Below are 24,583 nucleotides of genomic sequence, written 5' to 3'. Positions count from 1 at the left end.
AGGCTGAAACTCTGTAAAGTGGCCCTTTGTAGTCAGTTGTTCTATTAGAGCATTTTAAGATTCCTGAGCAAAAAAAAAAAATTCAGCTTGTCCTGGCTGCACTGTACTGAAGCCTGAAATATTTTATACAACACGGAGCATGGAGGAAGAGGAGGAATGATGAGAGGAGTCTGGTAGTTATTGATTTAACTAAACCCAATATAGTGTATGAATTCTGCACCTCAACACTCACAGGATGAGATATATAATCCTTGCTATCTTTATGAAAATATTTATGCATAAAGTTACACTGCCCCCTAAAGGCAAAACCACAAAACAGTCAAATTACTTTCCTCAAGCTCAAACTTTATTCATTATCTCAAAAAACAAAACAAAAAAAATCATCTGATTCTGACCAAATGAATGTGACACCCCACCTCCCTCATCCTCCCTCTCCCACCCTAATCAAACTAATCAACTCCCCCTGAAAATGGACTAATAGAAATATCTTTCAACTCACTAAATAGTCGGTAGCCTTATCATCTCTCAGCGAAAGTCAGACACAACTGAGAGCAGATGAATTAAATACAGAAAAATAATTGGGGTCTGAAGTCATCAGTGCATTGCACAGCTCTGTGGTGAGACACTGAGCTTATGAAATTACAATTCTGCCTTATCTTTTTGAAATTTACCTCAGGGTCCTGATAGACCCTTTGTAGATATTCTCCTTTATTTTCACTTGTGTCTTAAATTTAATGTTGCTCTTGGAAATAACTTGCCACACACTTCATCTGACAGAATATTGTTCGAAAAACAACCACACGTCTGAAAGACATATCTCAGCATACAAACTAGGTAATCATTCACATCTGATTAGACATACATTAATAAATTAATCAACTATTAGTTATCCCCTATAGCTCTCTCCCTCCCACCCTAGTCCACCCCTGCCAAAAACAAAAAGGAAATCCCCTCACACAATACTCAAACCCAAGTTTCCAGCATCCTGTCGACCATTTTCCTGAGCTAACAGAGAAACAGACGAAAAGTCAATCTTGCATTGCACTTAACAGCTTATAAAACGCCATCAGAGGTGTGGAGTGCATTACAGTAACTTGTGGGTGTTGTATATTTAAGTGTTACGATATGGCTGGCAATGGTATAAAACATTTATTAGCTCATCTTCAGCGTCTTTGGCTGTCCCTCATTCATAGTTAGCAGTTACAGAACGCGTGTGACGGCATTGTAGGAGTCAGTCTGTGGCGGATTCAGGCTAACATTAAATCTAAGGGTTCAAACGAGGGCTAAGAAGATTCATGGCTCTTTGTAGAGCTGTTAAAAATGTTGCGGATGTTACCAAAAGATTTGTAGTGTCTAAATAAAACTTGATTGGGTTACACAAACACTCAAACAAAAAAAAAGAGCACTTTTGTGAAAGATCAAATTCAAAGCAGAGAACACAGCTTCGTGTGTGTGTGTGTGTGTGTGTGTGTGTGTGTGTGTAGATTTGAGCGCTGCTCTGATAAAGCAGCTCTTTTTTTCTCAGAGCCTTTGTGCAACATCACTGAAAAAAAAAAAAATTGAGCACAAATATCCTTTGGATGTTCTCCTTTTTTTTTTACGACAGATCTTCTCTATATATTGACAAACTTTAATTTCTCCTTCAGACTGTTTTGCCCACAGTCTGACAGTCATCTGATCAAAATCTTGCTGACCCTCATTTAATCCCATAGAAGCCAATTTAAACTATACATTTTAAATAACATTAAGTTAGTTGTTCTGAATAGATCTTCATATTCCAGCCACATTCTAACCTGTCTGAATTGACTCCAATGCTGGTAGGTGACACACATGATCACCCATGTGCCTGATATCACTGATATCACAGCATTCAAGTGCTTTTAAAAACACACACAGAAGATTTAGTTGACCTAGATAAATTACAAAGGTATAAAAAATGGCTCATATTCTATCACAAATATTACCAGTCACCTTAGACGATGAGTGTTCTGGAAGAAAAAGAATAAAAAAAAAAATAAAAAAAAAACAGAAGAAAATAACCTGTAAAATGTCAGTTATCAGTCCAGGGAATCTGATTGGCTGATGAGGTGGTGGGTAATGCAGAGTTGAGTGGTTCGTGTTGAGCTTCACTTGAGGCCAAATCACATCTTGGTGAGCTAAATAGTTCACTGGCACCCATGATTCGCCACGACCACTCCGAACGGGAGGATGTTTATCTACTCAGTGAGCTAACGCAGCTAGCTGGCTCTCTGAGGGCGTAACCGTGGGCGCCAGTGTGCTATTCTAGCGTACAAAGATGTGGTCCGAGGCGAGCCGTGGTTGTGCCCTCATGTGCGCCTGGCCTTCTGTCTCTTGGCCTGGCGTTTGGCTTCGTCCAGAGCGGCGCTGTCTCCGCTGGTTTGGGCCATGCTCCTCACTCCCTGGATGCGATTCACAACCTGCAGCAGGAGGGGGATTACCTGCAAAACAGGTGTGCAAAAGGTATTAAACGGAATGCTTTTTGGTTGAACAGTTTCTTATATTAAGAAAATCCCTGAAATAAATAAGAATTAATCATTAAACGTGAAGACAAGACGCAGCGCATTCAAATTTTACACTTTGCCATGTTAAGGCCATATTCCAGTGAGGTTTATTCCAACTACATAGATTCAGAAATGCAGCTGTTGTAGAAGAAAAGCCTTTAGGACATGAGCAGATGGAGGCAGTGAGGTACCTTCTCATGGTTGTATGCTGCTAACAGGAGCAGCAGAGTGAGGGGCAGAGCTATATAGGAGCCCTGGGCAACATCCTGGTCAGGCACTTTACGCTGTGGGAAAGCACACACACACCCTGATATGAGACAAATCCAACAGAAACAGTCCAGTCAACACTGACAAGAAAACCTGCCACAATCTGCTTCACTATCTGTCAGGAATCCTGCCATTCTGGAGGGTGAAAAAAATCAATTATTTACACACAGACACAAATTATTCTGTATGTTGAGCCGTGGGTAAAAGAAGCATGTGTCTTACGGTGGGGTTGAAGGTGAGGGTGATGTGCTTGTGGTATCCGGTGGAGGTGAAGGAGACCTGAGGCAGAGTGAAGTCATATTGGGAGCGGGACAGCGTGGAGTAGAGCATCAGCACATAGCTCTGGAGAGGAGAGAGAGAGAGAGGGGGGGGCCACTTTACGTTAAAATTATTTTCTATACATTTTGGGAAGTAAAAACTAGTAGTAAGAAGTAGCTTAACGAGATCCTTTTAAACCTAAAAGCACAGTTACATGCGGATACCTCTCCATCTCTCTCCAGGGGCGGGAAGTGGAAGAAGAGGGACTGCCCTAGAGAGACACTGTGGATCGGGTTGTCGAGATTGTCACTCTTGTAAAGCTTCACCTGGACAAAGACAGGGGAGAAAAAAAAGTAACGCGGGGCGCTGCAGAAATGTTCGCAAGTTCAATAAAAAGGATCGAAGTGGAGGGACGGAAGAGGCGGAAGAAGAGTCTTACCGATAGTGTCGGGAGATGTTCGGGGGACGTGTGGACGTTTCCGCTGAGGTCAAACTGATTGATTTGCCTAAAGGCGATGATGTTGACGCCGTCGATGTCACTACTGCCGACCTGAGAGGGAACACAGGGCTTAACGCGCATATACAACCTAGGTTATCTTAAAGAAAACGACAAATGCGAACAGTGGATAAGGCTTTGTACAAGTCACATGGAGTGATAACAGAGAATTAAGTGGAATTAAGGCATTTCCAGTCTTGCCAGGGAGATTAGGGGGCCTGCACTTTTCAGACGAGCCAAAATTATGAAGCGAGAGGTTTAAACTCCCAATGGGATTATCGCTGCTTTTGTTCTGCGTATAGAAAGGACCCGTGTGATAAAGCTGCTGATTAGTCGTAATCACGGGGTTCCCACAGTTATTCCAACAATTCAATTACACAAGTTTTCCATACTCTCCTATCTACTTTTCAGAGCTGTGCATAAAGGAACCTTTAAATGTGTTACTATTTGGTCGGGAAGATCAAGAATGGCATTTTAGTTCGTTCTTGACCCATTTAGTAGCTGCTCTGGAGCTTGTGATCATACCCCATACCAGGCTGCCCTGTAGACCAAAGGCAGGCTTCAGTAAGTGTGCTTCTTACCTCTATAGCTCTGTGCTGCGGTAAGGCCCTCTCTATGTGGTCGTTGCCTTCAGCTCGCAGCTGAATGAGATATTTGCAGCTAGGCTGCAAGGAAACATTGCATTCATTAGGTCGCATACACATTGCTGTGCAAGAAGATGATAAAGGAGAAGATGCAGTAGGAGTCAATCATATAGGTGCAGCCAACACAATGTGTTCTATAAGATCGAGTCAGCACTTTTCCTAGTGATCTCAGCCAGGACGGTGACCTGCAGAGGAGGTTGGTTTTAGTTCCCTGTGTACTCACCAGGAGACCCCTGAGTCTGAAGCGACCCTCCTCGTCGGTGACGGTGTCCTCGCTGTAGAGGCTACAATCTCCCTGCCCCACCGCCTCCACCGCCACGTCCCTCTCCGCATCCCCACTTAGAGACTGCACCGCCCCGTAGCAGCTGAGGACAACAGCACGACACCATGACACTCGACACAGAGCATCAAAAGGTAAAAGTGAATCTGAGTTACATGATGGAGATGTAGGTGTACGTATGCTAAGCTACGCGGAGCCTTACTGTCCAGGGGGCATTCCATTACCTGTAAGCAGTCTTAATGCCGGTTATATCAATGCTGAGATTCTGACCCTCCTCCACTGTGATCATCTGAGACGCCGGCTCGAAGCGGAACTCCTTCATCATGGGCTTGAAGTAGTACTGACCAGGACTCTGAGGAGAGAAAAGCACTGGTTATATCAAATGAGAAAGCAGAAAACCATACCAAAAACAAAGTCAAAGCATCCCTACGATCAGCATTACATGGTGGTGGACTGAAATCGACCACAGACAGACAGACAACCAAGAAAGCAAATGAACACATTGCTAGATCCCTACCAGGTTATTAAAAGTGAGCAGGCCAGTGTCCTGGGTCAGCAGGTTGGAGCGAAACTGTCCTCCACTCAGGGACAGGAGGACTCCTGACAGGGGATGACCGTCCTCGGATTTGATCTACAGCACAGAGGAGAGAGGAGAGACACTTCAGGTAAGAGATCTCGTGACTGACATTAAAACACTGATATTCTTTCATATTTTATTGTCAATTTTCCATTTTCCTTTCATACTTTTTGACTTGCAGCGCTTCTTTATATTGTCCGTTTCTATTTCTAATGTTTACTGTTGCACCAGTATACCAAGGCAAATTCTCTGAATGCGGGAACCCGTGGCCAAACTCACAGAGAGGAATCACTCAGTCATGGCTCAAATTGTGATATTGTGGCTAAAAATCAGGCCGACGGGTGAGTTTAGTGTCTCTAATGTTCCATTTCAGAGACGATTTACAAAAGAAGGAAAAATAAGGACACAAAACTGCGTTGATGCTCCCCGTACAAAAGATTTTAAAAGCAATTCCTCTCACAGTCTAAAATGGCAACTAACACTGATCGTTTGTGCCAGGATCTCACGGTCACTGTAGATGACTGCAGAACCTTTTAACAAAGGCAGTACAGAGGCGACGCACTGGAGGCACACAACAAAAGGGAAAATTGATTCATCTATCATCAGTGATCTATTCTTTTTATTCTATTCTGTGAAAACACGCAGTAGAACTAACAACATCTCTTCATAATGTCTCTTCATATTCACTTTAAACCGGAGAATCAGTGGAAAATGTGAACAAAGAGCTATAATTCTATGCAGTGCCATCTTAATGATATTAAATAATAATGACAGAAGATGTAAAAGTGGCTGCTGATTTCTGGGATGTGATCGTATGCAACTGAAGGCGGTCACGTGTACCTTGAAGGTGACACCAGCCAGAGCGAAGGCCTTGAAATCTCCCTGGGTTCCCTCCACGGGACTCAGCACGAAACCTTCTTTAACGGCGCTGATGTCGTACTGCCGGTCGCTGTGGAGCGGACCCACGCTGCAGAAAAGAGGAATAAAAAGGTGCTCGGGACTGTTTCTTTCATACTACGTCTTGTGTCATGTGAATAAAATACTAACCCACACACAAAACATACGTGTAATGACGGATGATAAAACAAAATTTCATACAACTTACATCAGAAATAACTATTGAATAATTAAACTTCCAAGTCAAACAAGAGAACATACTAATCAAAAAGGGCACAACTCCATTTTAATTGGACAATGTTGCAAAACCGATTTCTTTACTTTTGACACTGGCATTTTAACTAAAAATGACTCTAATGTTTTTCTGTGCTTCCTGTGAAGAACTATGTTTTATTTATTTATTTATTTATTTTATTGCTGTTCAGGGCCTGAGACAACTGCTGGTGAGGACCCTGGAGAGACCCTCAGGGGCTCCTCCAGGGAGGCAGAAACAACACTGAAGATCCCTTCTGACAACTAAAACTGCACCTATACAAACTGTGATGTGGGCAACATGAAAAAACTGGTATCACTCCCATTATTACATTATTCTGGCAGACACACATGGATGTACAGACAGCTACAGACCAGGCACAACAGCACGGCTTTACTCTGATACTGAATGAAACTTGAAAAATGTGATGATTCTCTGGCAACTTAGACGTGGATTTATGGATATTTATTTGCATATGAACATCAGGGATTGTGATATCCGCAGAAAATGTAAGTCGCTCTCTGATCTAAAATCTAAAACTGTGCCATGCCTTTGATTTTACTATGTCCACATGTGAGTTATGACTGCCAGCGTGACTAAAAGCTGCTCATCTGCAGCATCAGTAAGCTTTAAAAAAAAAAACGGGGCGAGTCAAAAATTACAATATGGTTTTCATGCCGCTGGCAGCACAGACGCAGGCCTTCGTGAACTAAAAGCTCAAAGCCCTGGGGCGGTTTTAACAGTGTTTACTCAGAAGTCCTTTTAAGACAGACACAAACTAGTTGGTCTCTCAGGCACAGACTGTGATTTAATTGTCTGTTTGGATGACCAGCACTGAAAGTGATTTTTTCTTTTAACTCTCTGGGCTTGAAAGGCAAATTATATTACTGCCAGAATTTTAACCAGGACCCACACATCACTGCGGTTTAGTACACTTACACTTTGCACACGCTTAGACCGGCTCTTTGGTATATCAACGACCTGTTAAAAGCACATCAACTTCTGCCTAAAATTTTGATTCCCAATCTCGACATTCTTTTCGGCATGACGTGAGGAGAGAAGCCTTTCTTGAAGACCCGTAGGAATGCTGGGTGAAGCTCTCATACCTGTATGCTCCCATCTCATTAGTGGCCACAGTGATGAGCGGCGCAGCAGCTCCCCTTTCAGTGATGGAGATCTCAACACCCTGCAGCTCTGGTGACACCTTGCCCTCCAGGAAGAGCCCTGCGCGCCCAGCGATGTCCACCAGCCGCCCGGGACACGTCTCTGCCGGGGGAGTGTCGTTAAAGAGTTGAGAGTTTAGAGAAATTAGAGTCTCGGGGAGCTTGTTGGTGTCGCACGTTAGAGAAGTTGGAGAATCTTATTTTTCTCGACGCAACCGATGAGTTGCAGTTGGAGGGTGGGGCTATAATAAAAGCATTGGGCATACACTTTTTATAAGGAATTAAAGGCTTATGGGTGAAGCTATAATGAGGATAGACACGGGGGGTCTGACAGATACATTACAGGGTGTGTGAAGAAGTTACCTCCAGTGATAGTGGCCTCCACCTCAGGAGGGTAGAACAGCAGTTCCTTGGATGACGGCGTCACTGTTATCTTCTCCCCGGCCCTGCACAGTCATACAAAATATATCAACTCACTGCACCATCACACGGGTTCAAGACTGAGCATTACTCTTAGACTTGGTTATTATTATCCACCCATCATAAAGTTGCACAGGAGCAGGACTGGGCTTCCAGTCTTGTGGATTTAAAATCCCTTTTAGGTGACTCACAGCAAGAACTTATACTCGTCAGTACTGAAAAGATGAGATTCTGTGCAGGAAAATATCAAGCTCTTCAATAAAAAGCCAAAAGCTCAAAGCCTGTGGACATATGACTGCTAACAGAGACGTTGCTACCACGAGCAAATGCGCCCCAGGCTCCTGAGCACTGTGAGTGGTTGGTATTCAGAGTCATCCACAATGCAAACCTGATGGAACCCAGAAATAAAAGTTGACACGATTGAAACTGACGGCATAACGTGTCCCTGTAGGATTGTTACAACATCTGAGAGATTGCTGTGGTTCCGCTCGGGGTTCGTACGACTTTTTAAGAGTAAACTGTAAGCACTTTTCAAGCATTTTCAAGTTACCCAAACCTAAAATTTCCAGACAATCAAAGCCTTTACCAGCACTTCTACATTGTTACCACAAATGCAATTGTGAAAAAATAAAGTACAGAATTCTTTTGTTCCCCCAGCAATCTCTGGTAATCTTACAAGCTGTTCATATTAACCTTGATTGTATACTTTGATTGTTAAATGCTTATTATCGTTTACATGAGTGACTGAATGATGGGAATGATGAAACACCAGATTTGGTGCAGGAGTATATTCGAATTCAAGCCTTCTTTAAACCCTGAAAACATGACGGGTAAAATCAAGCATTATCAAAGGGTGTTAGTTTTTTTTGTCTTCATCATGGAATCAAACAGAACAGTCATGAGAGAACTTACTTACTTTTTGATTCATTAAAACTTGCAGAACTGTGCATTAACACACTTTTAATTACAAATGTATTTTACTTGTAATAAAACATTTTTATTGCAGTATCAATAGTTGCTCTCAAATCCATTTTTTCCACTGAAGCGAGGAAACTTTTGCTCTCAAACCTACTGTGTTTGATTGAATTATGAAGACACCATCATTTTCCAAAGCTTCATGGCTTTGTATGAATGCTGCGTCTCACAGCATTGAGCATGAGTGCAAGAGAACCACTGTCTGCTCACGCGGTGAACACGCACAGCAACTGACCTGGCCCAGTAGGAGAACTCATAGTGGAAGGGGCCCGTCAGTTCGTCGGCCTTCTCTTGGACAGGAGGGCTGTCATCCCTGGCGCCTCCGTCCTCTTCGGCAGCACGCCGCTCTCGTTCCTGACGGCGCAGCTGAATCTCCTGCAGCTGCTGCTCCAGCCTCTGCTCCTCCAGGCTGCGCAGGGGACCCAACACCAGCGCCGGCTCGCTCTCGATAGACGATCTGACCGGGGTGGGGAGGGAGGAGGGAAATGTTTGAAGCTGGACATTCACAGAAGCCTACAGTGCAGCTAATATTAACACGCGCAGGGGCTCAGAAAATGAGCGAGATCGCGTGTAGTCTTCATTACTTGATAGTAACTGTGACGTCCAGGATCTTGTCGGTGGTGATGAGCCCGGTCATGTGATGCCGCACTGCGGTGAGGGTCAGGATGCTGGGGGCCGAGCTGTTGGACACAGGTTAACAGTCACTTGGCTGCACTGTATAGATGGAGAGCACGCTTTTAACCCAGAAATAAATGGACATCGCGTCTCATTACTTACGTATCGTAGGTGTAGAAGTCCTGTTCAAACTGGTGGCAGGAGCGAGGGGTGACTTTGTAAACACCTGGACAAGGCGTTTTTGCTTGATTAATCACTTTGCTCCAGTTTTATATTTAGCTAAGTCTGACACAGACCTTTGGGCTCATAACACTGTACTCTAACTATGCACAAGGGAACAGTTGGTACACTGATTTTTCTTCTCCAGATATGCTAATTCATACTATGTTTAGCTAATGAGAGGTCAGGAAAAAGGACCTTACCGGGTTTGGAAAGGCAGAAGCGGTTGACTCCCTTGGAGAGGTTGTACACGCCGACGTTCTCAGGTTTGCTGCCATCTTGGAAGAACTCCTGCGCAGAAAAAACACATTCAGTTTGAATAAGAGTAATATTTGTGCGGTGACGCACCACCATCTGCTCCAATTCACAGCAGGTTACAGATTACTGACCAACGTAATGGCGTGGGACAGGGAGCATCGCAGGATGTAGCCAATCTGTCTGAACTCCACTCCCAAGACGTCGGAGTCCAGAACCTCCACTTCCATGGACTTATGCTTCCAGCACCACTCTTCGTGAGAAATACTCACTGTGAAGATGGGAGAGAGCAAATAATAATTAACAAACAGGCTAAAGAAAAACAGGGATGAGAACGTTGACTGCATTAAATCTGTCGCACTACCCGAGGAGGAAGGCCGAGGCTTTCCCCACAGAGCGTCTCAGAATTGTCTCATCTTTAAACGCGTGCTTAAGAAAGTGAACTTCTTGCACTACTCCGGACTGGCAGCACTGCAAGCCGAGCAAACACGCCTCCAAAGATGCTGTGTGTGCAGATAGCTTTCAGACACACAAAGCAGATTGTGCGTATTGAACAGCGAGCGAGACGGATGCAGCACCAGAGGCTGCACACACACTGGCTGAATAATGTGTGCTTTCTGAAAGCTGCCGCTAAATACCAATTATGATCGAAAGCTGGTAATTACCGATTGATTTCCCCACAACCGCTGAAGAATAATTAGTGTGATTTCTGAACAGAGATGTGCTTAGGATGGAGGAATGGGTTTATCTAAAATGGCTTGAGGGCTTCCAGTCGAATTGTGTGTGCTGACTTTGCATTTATGCTCCTCTTAAAAGTTGATTTCTAATTTGTAACACCTCTAATGGACCCCACATGAACTATCACAATTAGAACTATTATTAAGAATGTAAGGTGTTGGTCCTGACCTTTGTATTTCCCAGGTAAAACACTGTCAAAGGAGAAGCTGAGGATGTCGTTGCTGCCAGACAGAGCCACCGTCCTCCTCTCTCCCTGCCGACTCACTGGTTGCAGGGTCACCGAGAGGTCATCACAGGACGCTAGAGGTCACCCAGAGGACACAAGGTCAGTTTATGTGCAAGATGCACACGATGTAACGATCACATGGCGTTGAAGCCGCGTTCCAGTCAAACACAGCCTGCATTCTAGAAACAAACTGGCCCGTACCTAAACAGTAGACTTTTCCAGAGACAGAAGCCATGAATTGGGTGAAAAGTAGGTCTGTGAGGGGCCGGTCCACGAGGGAGACCTCCAGGGCCTGGGGCTGCAGAGCCAGGCCTGCTTTCACCTCCGCCTCAGGGAGAGACACCTGAGCATGTGGAAAAACAACCAAAGTCCTCTTGTAGAAAGCCAAACTTTATCACAGTACTGCACGAGCCCTGAAATCAATTACATTGCTGGCAACACATCTCATCTCTCACACGCACAGTATAACAGTATTGACTTATGCAGGACCACTTCTGAATACTCAAGAAGGAAAGATTTGCTTTCTGTACCTACTATCGGTGCGACTATCTTATAAGTTCTGGTGTAAATAGACAAATATTGGAGAGTAGAAGATAATCTGCTTGTCAATTTAATTAGTGAAACTGTGGATTAGTAACATTTTGGTCATCCTGTCAAATTAATTTGAATGTTGGATCAATCATTGCTTACTTTCTTTGGTTTAGACTGGGCACTACAATTCTGAATCAATTATACAGTTTGTGAATTCAAATTAAGTCAAAATAGTATTAAAAAAACATAGATGCTGCTACAGTGTTACCTGGACACTGTAGTCTCCAGGTTTGGCCTGAAAGCAGAAGGCCCCCTGGGGATCGGAATCGATGGTCCTGCTGGAGGTCTTGTCTTGGTCCTGGTGTGTCAGAACAACTTTGTAGCGGCCCTGCTGCTTCATGCCCTCGGGCAGGCGGCTGATGGAGATCTGGCCGCACACACTGAACCTGTGTGGGACCAACATCACACATTCCATCAAGCTAGTTAGCTATGTGACCACATGACAAAACAGGTGCTGAGAGAGCCCTCAGGCTGAATTTGTGTAATTCATGACAGAACGTGCATAATGTCTGAATGTTTGATATCTCGAAAGTGTGTGGACAGGCCGGACGCACCCTGCTGTGATGATGTCAGGAAGTTGGGGTGTGTTGGGGGCGATCTTCACTGTGATTGGCTCAAAGAACATGAGCTCCTTGCTGACGCGGATGGTGTAGGTGCCAGCTGTCATGTTCTCCAACCGGAAAGAACCATCCTCCTTGCTGATGACTGTGGGGACAGAACGGCACAGAAAGCTACCGTGTGAAAATGTGTATACATTTCTACTGTTTGGGTGTTTTTGTTTTTGCTTTTCAAGACACTTCAACTAAAGCGTGGGCTCCTCTAGTATGGATACCTTTGATGTGGTTGTTGAGGGACACCGCGGCATCAGGGACGCCCTCCCCACCAATACTGTTGAGGACTCGGCCTGTCACGGAGAAGCCCATGACACGGAAGATGGGCTGCGTGCAAAGCAACAGAATGCAAATCAAAATGTGGCAGTTTATTCATATTTGCAAGATACTGACAAATATTACAATTACTATCAAAAAAACCGAGACACAACTTGACTCTTTACCTCTAGTTTCAAACTGTTGTGTTCCACCTTAAAATTCATCCTAGAGGGAGCAACATCAAACGTGATCCTCTCCCCCCTGTAGAAAGGCACCTGAAAGAAGGATTTCACAAAACCAGAATTAGATTAATTATAAAATTATTGGCAATGTAGTGTGTGGGTTAAATGTATGTCATGAAATCAAACCCTATTTTGATTTCATTATTATTATTAATGCTGAGCATCTTTCTCTAAATACCCACTTAAAGTATTTACATGCTGGAATCATCTCTGTATAGTCATTTCTAGTGGTGCTGATATTGTCTGCCAGGCCAATGCTGGACTCAGATCGTCTTCCTAACCACGGACTGGGTCACTGCAGCTTTAGTTACAGCACGAGGTAATATAGTCCGTCAACATGCTGATGTGGTACGACATTGCAAGTTTAATCTTACGTGCATTTTTTAAGGTGACTTTGTGGCATTTGTCCAGGGACTACAGATGAAAAATAGCTGTGCCTATTGGCGAACTCTGGCAAATTTACAGCAGTGTTTATTAATGTGTACTGCTCCTGTTAAACAAGCCTATAAATAATCCCACAAATAAATAAATAAATAAATGTTCGAGTGAACTGTTGTACACCCATCTGTGGATGTATTTGTGAAAACTCAAGAAATAATCGCAAAAGCAAACAAACTGCCTGTCGAAGCACGAGGGATCCACAGGAAACGAGGCTTGCATGGAAAAACGGTGATTACTGACTGACTTAAACACTAAAACAACTACAGTTTGTTTGACTCATCCATAAACACTGTCGCTTTCTTGTTGCTGCTCGATGAGTGTTTGCTGTGGAATTAAACTGCACTTGCTGTCCTCATGGTAACCGCGAGCGCTGCCAAAGAGTGAAGCCTGCAACTCTGAATGAGATTTGACATGGGGGCGGCGTGCTTTTGGTCATGGCAGAGAGCTTACCACCGTGTACTCGCCGCTGGCCAGTGATGGGAACACGAAGGTCCCATCTTCCCTGGATAGAGAGCTGCACAGGTAAACCAGGGAGCTGTCCCCAGAATCCGCCCCCTCCACTGGCGACGTGTTGCAGCCGCCGACGTCCTGAAAACACCCAAAGAAATGTGGCGCGATGTTAACTTCGCTTTGTGGTTATAACCCATACAGAATTCTCGAGGAATACTGCAGGAGCACTGATAAAGTGAAGGCTACAGGATAATAAACTGCAGTCATGCCCTATGAAATCATGATCCAGTTTGCCTCCTCGTTGCTTCTGGAGGTGTAAAATAATGGCTTACCTCTCTCTTGACTGTGGCCGAGTACAGCAGGAAGGTGACCTCTTTCATGGGCTCTCCATCACTGCGGACCTCCCCCGAGACGTCATAGCCTCCAACTACCAGATGGTCGGCGGCCGGGGCATTGGCGTTGGAGACGAGTACGGAGGTAGCGCTCTATAGGAAGGCGGCAAAGGTCACCACGTAAGCTACATAGAGGGTCGGACTAATGGCCCTGTCAGGAGCAGTGTGATTACCTCAGGTTCATTAGTTATGAACCTGCTAACCTGCCAGGGAACCTCGTCGGCTCAGCAAGGTGGTGAATAATTTTCTACACTCAAGCGATACTGAATTAAAAAAGACCTCTGAGATCGCGCATTCTTCACCATGCTAATGACGCTACTCAGATGGAGAAGTGAGATAGTGTGTTAATACCAGAGTATGGGAAAGAAAATGGTGTCAAGCACAGGTCTAATATGTCTATGCTTGAGATCATTAGTTACAAACCTGATGATTTGTCCCAACTCTGCTCCAAATGCCTTAATCCATCTTTTTAGAATCATTATTGTGGAGTGCTCCATTAATATTCTGTACATTTTCATTTATATTCTGTCCATTCTCTACATTTTTTACTTTATTTCAGTGTCTGGTTATGTGCATATTGTTCGCGGGTCTCTCTCTTACAATGAAGAGTTAATACATATTTCCCACAATATGTTTGGGTCTCCTTGTCATGTGACCTGGTGAAGTGAATGAATGAATAAAGTTTGAAGTCTGCTAGCGTATCTCTCCACAGCTCCCAATGATCAAAGTTGGACTTTCCAGCTCCAGTAAATGACAAAGCAGGCAGAAAAAAGAACACCTGAATCAAAAGCCATGTCACATATGCTGCATTCATGTTTCTCTATAGTCTGTGCTGCTGATGCAGCCTAATGAAAACTGACACGAAGGTACCAACCTGCTCCAGGCTCCATGAGGGATGGGAAGCTGTGATGTCATAACTTCCGGGGAGCACTTTTAAAAAGGTGTACCTGTGTCAGGAAGACCAGAAAAGGCGAATGGTAAACATTTTAAGACGCATGCTTACTGTAGAAACACCTGCGTAACACTGCAGCACACAGAAAGGTGTGAGCCACTTACTTTCCTCCAGGCTGTGTGACGACACTCCGGAGTTTCTCATCTGTTCCCGCTCGGCTGAGAGCGACTTCCACTCCAGCCGGACCCAGGAGATGGCCTTTACTCAGGACCTGAATAATAAGAAGAAGAAGAAGAAGAATACACAACATGACATTAACTCCTACACTGATATTTTTCAAAGAACAAGCTTACAGATAATGCAAGATAAGAACTGGAGCACCTGAAAAATTATTTGATAAATGGAAAAAATGGAAACGTAAGCTTTTAGGATCTTCAAGGCAAAATGTTTCTATTAATGAGGCAGGAAGTCCTCAACAGTTCTCACCGTTCCTGAGACTGAAAAGCCGGTGAACACAAAGTTGATGTCTTCTTCTTTTGTACAGATGTCACTCACTCCATCCACATGGAGGTCGACGCTGGTCGGCTCTGGTGAGAGTTAAAGCCCAAGAAAAGAGAATAAAAAAAAAACAGAGGCCACAGGACACAGAAGCATATAGTTAACGCTAAAACAACCCCTGAGACCATCTTTACATTTCCCCGTGGGGATGCAGCTGTCATACAATCTTACCAAAGCTCCATCCAAGAGGAGGCTCAATCTTCAAAACAAAGTCTCCCTGTGTAAAAGAGACAAACGTATAGATCACATCCATCATCTGGGAATAAAACTGAAGTTAAAAGTACTCATAGGAGCGATTCTCTTACCTTATCATAGAGAGGGATCATGAAGTAACCATTGATTGGAGCACAGTCTGTTTGATATTTCAAGGAGCCTTGCTTGGTGTACAGTTTAATCTGTGCATGAAGGAAGGCCCATAGTTAGGTTTCAACTACTACACCTGAACTGGAATAGCAGAGGTTCAGTCTCTGTTGACCTGAACATTAAGTTGAATCAATGAATGATTGTCTGAGGAGTTTGTATTAACTGTCATCAACAATCAGCCCAGACACACTGTGACTGACAGGTCCAGTCAACAGTACGTTTGACTGAAAAGGTGCATCCTAACTTTGGTTATAGGTACTGTAATTAAATCCACTAATTAGCCCAATGGCTAATCCCATGGAGGCTGTGAATGAGCAGGGATTAGGACTGATGGCCAGCACTTAACGGCTTCCTCCTCAACAGACAGGCTTTAAGTTTGAGACACAGCAGCACAAATGCACACAAAAACAGCCCCTTAACATGTGTTAATGTAATATAAATAACAAACGGGTTTTCTACCTTGGCTGCGTACTGAAAACACCAAAACTAGCAGCGGTTAGACGTTAGCAGATAGCTCAAATAACTAGATTTAAACCTGCAAACAACACGTATTGCTCTAATTTGGCTCTGTTAGCAGCACAGGGCTTAATTTGAGTAAAACTAGACTGCTGCTGTGGACATTTCATTCAAACTGTCATTGAAGCAAAAGTCTCCGCCTAACCTTTAGCTCACTACGTTAGAGCGGAGCTGTTAGCTAGCCGTTAGCTGTTAGCTAGCCGGGCCGTTTGCACTCTCACCTCGATCAGAGAGTAGTTGATTTCAACGTCAGATTTCACGAATCCTCCGCACGCCACCACGATGTCCTCAGAGGACACGCTCATGAACTGAGAGTAGGTGATACAGAGTAACACCCAAAGGGCTCCCATGTCTGCCCGGATCGTAATTCTCAACATTTTTTTTGCTGACCGTCTGATCTCTCGTTGAGCCGAGCACCAGCACGCTGCCTCCGGTTCCGCACCAGCTGAGCCGCTGCTGTCAACCACGGAGCAAAGGGAGCGGAGCGGCGGGACCAGCGCCCCTGCTGGACCGGAGGTGTAATTTCACACAGCTATTGAGATCAGTAAAGGTGGAGAAAATAAAAGAAAAGAAAATAAAGTAAAAAATAAAAAAAATAAAAAACAGGGAGGACTATTTAATAAATGTCTATATGTATTTTCCATATAAACACACATTGACATTGAATACAGTTATGAAAAGGCGTCATGATTTTAAGTAAAATAGCATTTCTTCCCAAAATCCGACTAAAACATTATTTATAGTCCTAATTTACCCACCATGCAAATGGTATCTTTCGTACAAAAAATGATTTACATTTCTAATTGGCTTTTAGGGTTTTGATGAAATTTCAATGGGATTATTGTATAAATATACTACAGTTAAGAGTGCTACTTAGTCTGGGGAGTTTATGTTGAGGAGGGGACTAGACAGAGTTGTTCACTGTACTCACTCCTCTTCACTCCAGTGATAGAACCGCTAACAGAGAGAGATTCAAAGGTTACAAGTTAATTTTTTACCTACACCATATGCAGTAGTTAGAAACACAACAGAAGAACAGCAGATTCATGTTGAAAATTCACGTCTATTTTCACAATCTCTTAACCTGAGAGTATTTTGAGTGAGTTTAAATTGAATCCAAACATTAAACTTTGAGGATCAATCCTCGATCATTAAGATGGCTTACATGGAGGAATAGAGACTTTGAATGAGCGCAAACAAATTTATTAGACTGGAAAAAATGAGGTGAACTTCAGAGAATCCTGCAGAGGTCATATACAGTAGTTTTGAAAACAAGATTTAAGGAGAACACTAGTCAATTTAAGAAGGAAATGCAAGAATTAAACATGAGATATTATGGTCAAGGGAAACGAGCATAATCTGATATGAAATAATGTACCGAATCTACTATACAAAAGATAAAGTTTCTGAATATGAAAGAAATCGTTGAAGACAGCAGGGGACCAGTCTTAAATGTGGATTTCCTGATTCATTGATCCACGCTTTTGGCTACAGTTGCAAAATTCAGAAGATTTGGGTTGATATAGAACAGTGAAATGAAATTTTAATCCATCCATGTGTATTTCAACATATACATGCAGTGAAAAACACTAGAAATCCACACACCCTCCTACACTGCTGCTCAAAAAAAGAAATGTATTACCAATATGTAGATGTACAGAATATATAATAGCAATACTAATAATACATGTATTGTCATTGTATATTTTATTTGGTTTTCCTGTCTTTTTGCTTGGTTTATGATGAAGAATGTGTGTATTAGGAAACGTAAAAATCTTAAAAAACTCACACAATAAAAAAAACATGGCTGCTGTTTAGTATTGAGACATGTATCAGTTTTTTTGCATTATTATACAACCTCACAGTGATTAATAACGACAAATGGTAGATGTAAAACCACACCAGATGCACAATGAACGTCCTGTTCTGTAAACACAAATGCTATAAAAGAGAGAAAAGGCTAGTGTTAATACATTTAAAGTGCATAACATTCAGAGAGGTTTTAGAAACTCCAGTGGTTATAGTAATTCAGATCCTTCTCAGAAGGAAAAGATGACAGTACATACAGTAGGAAACACACCACAGAAACATCTGGCCAGCAATGCTTGTTTCGGTCTGAAAATACTTGAACATTGTGGCTTCATACTTTTATAATAAACTGTTGACAAAAGAATACATTTAAGGTGAGCAGGTAGGTCCACAGAAGCTCCCAAACTGTAGTGTTTTCACCATAAAAAAAAGACTTTATGATATTAATGCAGACACGTTTTCTGCTCCAGTCCGTCGGTCCCGTCTCGTATCTGTGATATCACACGTGTGTGGAGGAGTCGGGGTGCGGGTGTGCCAGGAACACGCCTTCGTTGAAGTTGTTGGAGAAGCTGGTGTGGTAGCTGGGGCTGCTCCTGCTGCTGCGGGGCTGCGATTTGGACGCTGGGGATCTGACCGCCGACTGCCTCTGGGCCTGGCACAGCTTCTGGATCAGGAAACGCTTGTCACGGCCCTCCTGGGAAACAACATGACGATCGAGCGTGGTCAACGTAAGATTATTAGAATAGACATAACAGAGAAAAGGTGAAATAGGCTTGAAATGGATAACATTCACACCTACCATGGCTAGCTGCTCCCTTAGCTGGTTGATAACCCTCTTGTGAGCTCCAGCTAGCGCAATCACATAAAACATGGCCAGACTGCAGGGGACGATGACAGTGTTTAAAATAAGACAGAAAAGACCACTTGTTATCAACGTTACGATCGCTGAAGCTGGACTACCTGATGGAAACACGTACCATGTAAAAACAAAGAAGGACACAGCGAAGGCCTCTGATGAGATAGCGAAGAGGAGTTTTTGGACTCCATCGGGTAGCTGGTATACTGAAGTTGGCAGCACCTCCCAGGAGGTGTTGTAATTAACAAATGGTCCACAGGCCTGGGAACTGTTTATTCTGTGCAACAAAAGATGTGTGAATGAGTATGTATGCCAAGAGACACATGGAAGTGGAGACGATGGGGGGGGGGGGCAGAGGACAGAAATGACTCATAACCTCTCTCCATTTACGTTTAACAATAAAATTCACCAGACAAATATTGACCTCCAATGTCAATACTTCCACTCAATGTTCTATTAAAGCTAGACAGAAGCAGGCATGATGTTATCTACTGAACTGGATCAACAGTGCATTACTCACTGTGCTACACTAACAGAGACAGGCAGACAGGCCAAAGCCAGGCCGATCAGCAGCACACCCAGGAAGAAAAAGTTGGAGCTGGACGCTCGGAAAGGACGCGTGGCTGGACGGCAGTTGTTGATCAGTGAGACCTAAGAACGAAGAACATAAAGGAAATAGAACATCAGAAACTTTTGACTCTGATTAATGTTAAAAAAATGGAAGGGAAAAAAAAAGACACCTTTTTGATATAGAAGATGAAGAAGTATTTAATAGTGCAGATGGCAGGCAGCATCGGGCTGTAGAACGTGCCGATCCAACAGATGGTCTGACCGTAGACGATCTCCAGCACATTCTGAGGAATAGCAAACTCCTGCTGACCCCACCACTTAGCCAGGCCACAGTCACAGTACTTCACTATCAGCCTGAGGAGCAAAAACACAGGGGCACTGTTACACACGACTACATACCAAAGGATGAGGAAGATTTCCACCTATAAGCACCAACAGAATAAAGGCAAGAAAACAGCCTTGGATAATACAGAATAAAATACATATCATACTTCAGCAAAGGCGAAAAAAACCCACAGAAAGACACAATACTTTTATGGGCATAAAATGTCTATATCTCTTGAAATGCAAGATTCCATTGAGATGACAATGTTTTTTACTTTGGTAAGATGGTGACTTACTTTCTGGGAAACTCCACAAAGATGGTGACTGCAACAATGATGATAAAGTCGAAGATGGTCAGTTTGTACATCTCCTGACCCACACGGGTCTCCCAACACTGCACAACAACAAAGAGGCAGACTTAGACAATTAAATCTTAATAGCTCTATAGTCCCTTAGACGCTTTCAGGAAGTCATTCGGCATACAAATAAGCATGCTGACAGAGATAAAAGTGAGTTTCATGCATCAAGGAATCACTGTGTTGGAGAGACTTACAGAGTAAAGCAAATGGTTATAGCCACAGATGCAGGGCCCCCCTTTACATTTGGTGATCTGAGACCAGAGAGAGAAAAGCAAAACTCCAATACTGGTCAACCTCATGAAGACGCACCTGCAGAGAAAGACAGGAGGAAGGAAAAGGGAGAGAAGAAAAGAAACGTATTAAGGACATGTAATCAAGACAGCAATCCAGCCATTTAATGTCACTGGCAATACAGTTATTAAGTGTTTCACAATAAAAACACGTCCACGCGGCTTTAAACAAAACGCCAAGCAATGTGTTGGACTAAGCAGCTACTTCCAATGAATGGGAGTCCAGTGTACCTCATGAGAGTGAAGCGGATCTCGAAGGCAGGCGAGTAATCCTCGAAGTTGATGATGATGGAGAAGAGGAGGGGGGTCATGAAGTTGGCCAAGGTGATAACGATTGAGGGCAGATACTCATAGATGAGATCCACAATGAAATTCTCCTGCAAACGAGGAAAAAGTGTCACCGACAGCCGTTTCATCAATGACATTTGACGTCAATAGAGGATGTTAGAGAGTCAGAAGCTCAATATGATGATACTATAGAATATTTAACCAAAGTGGACTGAAGTTCTGAAGCCTTGAGTTTAGCATTTGCAAAATCGCAAAATCTAGATTTTGGAGCCAAAAAGTGATGCATGACATTTATTTTTTCCACAGCCACTAATAGGTAAGTCACAAGGTAGCCCCACCCTACAGCACGCCCTGCTTTATCGTCTATTTCACTCTAAATGGGACCATAATTACCAAAAACATCAGGATAGTTTGAGCTGCTTGGAAAGAAAGATAATAATAAAACAGAAGTGGATGTCAAAGGACATCACCAACATCTCATTACCTTTATATTATTCATCTGTGCTTGCTGGGAGAAGATGGTGGCTACATAAATGCTGTAGAAGCAACCGGCCAGAACTCCAATGACGAAAAGGTTGAGGACGAGGCGGATGAGGTAAATGCGACACTTCTCTTTGCGGGTGCGATCTGCTATTTTCTGCTTGATCCTCTCCTCCTCTAAATCCGTCTGGGGATAGGAGAACAGAAGGAAATGTGAGAATGAGGCAGGAAAACACTGAATGGACAGATCGCAGTATTGCTTCATACTTTCCTATACCATACTGCTGAAGTTCCACATATCCACCAAAAAATCCCAAACCTGAGCATGTAAACACAGCCCCTGATGGCCTCATCTCAGCTAGTTGCTCTTGCCGTATTCTGTCCTATAGAACGTCTTGTTCAACAGAAACGCTCGACTAACCCTGAGCTCATAGAGCAAACTGCTTCTCTTCAGCCTCGAGGCGTTCTCGTTGGTGATGCAGAAGTCCCACCCGGCAAAAATCTTGTTGCAAAAACTCTGAAAGCGATCCTCATCCTGAACCAGGTTACGTTTGAAACCTGCGGCAGACCTGTGGCAGAGAACATACCCAAAGTCAACAGCACCTCCGCAACCCCGGTCTTTTAAATAAACTGGACTCCTCCTGATTTTTCAGTACCTTTTAACAATCCAAATGAGACTGAGGAACAGGTAGGCTACAGTGACCAGCAGGTAGGCCAGCGGCAGGTTGTAAGTGACATTTGGAAAGTGTATCTTGTCCACCTTGTAGTGGCCGTAAAAGAGATAGGTTTGTTCCAGAAAGCCCTGCAGATTGAGCACAAAAGGTGAGCGGGGGAACCAAATGCAACCTTTTTTTTTTTTCCCTGAATGTGAAGCTCAAGCACTTACACCACCAGACAGCAGGTCTGTAATGTGCTCATGAAAGATGACCAGACCTTGACGGGCGCTGCTCAGATACACGCTGCACGAGCTTCCTGTGGTAAAACAGAGCAAAGTATAAGCTCGAGAATATTTCGTTCACAGTGGGTTGAAACAAACGAGCGTCCTCTCACCGCCATTCTGGTTGTAGGTGATGTTCCCTGAAGCATGGGGGGCAATGATGATAGGAAGCATGACGAAGCTGAACATTAGCACAAAGATGATCAAGTTGAGCATGACCAGGAAGCGCAGGAAGGAGAAGTAAGACAGGATCCCTGTGCCGAACATCCCTGTTCAATGTGAAGGGGATGAGAAGGTCAAATTTACAACCCGACTATTAGTATATTCACTCATGTTGTCCATCCTGCATACCTCTGATGCTGGGAATACAGTTTTAATCCCTCACCCTCTATCAGGTGGATGTCTCCCCTCCAGAGCTGCAGGGAGCTCAGCCACTCTTGGGCTTCATCCTTCAGCCTCTTCAGGTGCCTGTGGGTGTTTTGCCTCAGCTGACTCCAACTGCTGAGCTCTTGAGCCTCCTCTATGCGCAGTGTGCTAGCAAACAACAGTCAGGCCTTGTAAACATAACCAACGGTCGAAAATATATCGAACACTTTACTACAACAACGCATCTCCTACTTGTCTCTGCGTTTCTCCGCCATGGGCTTGGCTAGTTCCCGGATGGGTCTCTGCTCCGTCTGACTCTTCTGTTTCTCCTCATGTCTGCCGACCGTGCTCACGGCCCATTTCCCACTACCGGAGGAGCTGAGGCGCGCTCTGGAGCTGTTTCTTCGCTTGCTGCCGCCAGTCGACGACTTCCTGCGGTACAGCAGAGACTGGTAGCTGGGTAGCTGGTCCAGCAGAGGGTTACTGGTGACTCTTCCACTACGATCAGTGTAGAAGACTTGAAAAGGGGTAGAGATGAAGACATATGATTATATTTTACACTGTAAAAGACATGTTTGATACTTTTCATTTCCAATACTTAGCTATTGTATTAGTTAGTTATTGTAATAATCACTGCAAAACAAATGTGAGGGCTATTCAAACCCAATATTTATATGATGTTTTTAATACTGTGGTTGAACAATCATCACACTTTTACTGAATTTAGTAAAAATCAGGATGTGCCTATTGATAATGTCTTAAAATGATCCCCCATCCTTTGTAAATATCAACAGGTAGTTTCATCTTTGTCTGACATAACATAGAAGAGTTATTAAAGAGGTAGTTTGATGATTTTATTTATTTTTCTCTACCAATCTGAGAATTAATCCACATCCTATTATCTTCAGTGGGCCTGGATATTGGTCTGTCTGTGCTGTTCAGTGTATTGAATGCGGGACAGTTAGATCAAATCCCTGAGCCGGATTAAATTATTGTGAGACATTTCACAACTTTTAAAACAACAGAGATTCTCAAATTAAACACAGCATTAAGCCATGTGAATCTCGGACGGGAATCAGACTTTTTTTTGAGCTTTGAGTGACTTTTAATTTTTTCAGCCAGCCTGGGGGAAAGGAGTGTTTTTAATGAATTACTCATTTTCTAGCCACCAATGTTGCCACATCCAAGCGGTGCGATGTAGCTCACTCTGGTCAAAAAAAGTTAAGTTATGGATTTCTACTGTGGCCAAAACTATTTTCTAGTCTCCAATTCTGGTTGTGTTTAACCAGCAGCAGACAATGGCGAACTAAGAAGCAGAGTCAGCGAATAAAAATGCCAACAGCGGAGTTTCGACACGGTACAGAGACTCAGAGAGGGACAGACAACAACCTAAACGCTGTTAGTTGTTGCTCCCATTCTTCCCAAACCACTAACTAGCAGCTCGGAGTTATTAGCCTGTCGTTAGCGGCTATTTCACACAACTTTGAGGCTAGCATCACTAGCCGCTGAGCTAATGCCGAAGGAGCGTTAAGTTTTAAAGATAGTATCGCGCTGACTTTACCTGAGTCCACCTCCATCGTTTGCTTTTCTCATGGGATGAGAAAGGGCTATTTACTGTGTAGTGTGACCACTAGCTGAGAGTTAGACAGTCCTCGTCGACAGGGAGTGGAGTTGACCCTCCGCTGTCAGGACCGCAGATTCTCCCACAGACAACTTCCTGAATGTGGATACAGATCCAAGAGCGCGCGCACGCGCGCGCGCGCGCACACACACACACACACAATGATTGATTCTGTCTTATTTCACGGGTTTTAAAATACACGATAAAGTTATTACATATTATATATATACATATCTATACTATTAGAATTTGTATTCATTTTTTCAATCCCCCAGTTATAAAGTTGTGCTCAATTTTTATTATTTTTCTTTAAAGGAGAGAAGATATCAGAGTAATAGTTTGTCTTAACTGACTAAAGGATACTCGGTGGTTTAGTATTGCTCTTAAACGATGGTGAGGGAGTTGCTACAGACAGTCAGAAGCGATGCATTCCAGTTTGAGTTTGGGTGGCTGAATGGGTCAGACTCCAAAAAACACTGCATCCTACATTTCCCACAATGCAACTCAACACCACCTTTTGCTGGACCATCCCTGCCTGCTAAACGCCCAGCAGACTCCCTGCCT

General features: G+C 43.6%; 1 protein-coding gene across 1 annotated transcript; it reads right to left on the bottom strand.

The window, feature by feature from the left end:
* Positions 1–324: 324 nt before the first annotated feature.
* nomo (nodal modulator) lies at positions 325–24,059 on the bottom strand. Its single transcript, XM_070856058.1, is given in 47 exon segments — positions 325–2,459; positions 2,714–2,806; positions 3,012–3,131; positions 3,272–3,373; positions 3,487–3,597; positions 4,125–4,208; positions 4,411–4,552; positions 4,692–4,819; positions 4,985–5,098; positions 5,885–6,011; positions 7,301–7,460; positions 7,721–7,803; positions 8,988–9,209; positions 9,337–9,432; positions 9,530–9,593; positions 9,790–9,877; positions 9,976–10,112; positions 10,748–10,879; positions 11,007–11,148; positions 11,605–11,782; positions 11,951–12,101; positions 12,229–12,334; positions 12,451–12,540; positions 13,399–13,536; positions 13,731–13,883; positions 14,665–14,737; positions 14,847–14,953; positions 15,169–15,269; positions 15,412–15,457; positions 15,546–15,635; positions 16,341–16,505; positions 16,507–16,572; positions 18,434–18,622; positions 18,728–18,806; positions 18,906–19,061; positions 19,305–19,435; positions 19,525–19,708; positions 19,975–20,072; positions 20,232–20,346; positions 20,559–20,704; positions 21,100–21,282; positions 21,517–21,664; positions 21,752–21,897; positions 21,982–22,301; positions 22,418–22,566; positions 22,651–22,915; positions 23,960–24,059. Coding segments are annotated over 47 exon segments (6,066 nt in total). The 5' UTR covers positions 23,976–24,059; the 3' UTR covers positions 325–2,327.
* Positions 24,060–24,583: the final 524 nt, after the last annotated feature.

This window comes from Pempheris klunzingeri, chromosome 3 (assembly GCF_042242105.1).
Source record: "Pempheris klunzingeri isolate RE-2024b chromosome 3, fPemKlu1.hap1, whole genome shotgun sequence".
NCBI lineage: Eukaryota > Metazoa > Chordata > Actinopteri > Acropomatiformes > Pempheridae > Pempheris > Pempheris klunzingeri.
Note: the sequence above shows the minus strand (reverse complement) of the source record. Positions and strands in the feature narration are given on the sequence as shown.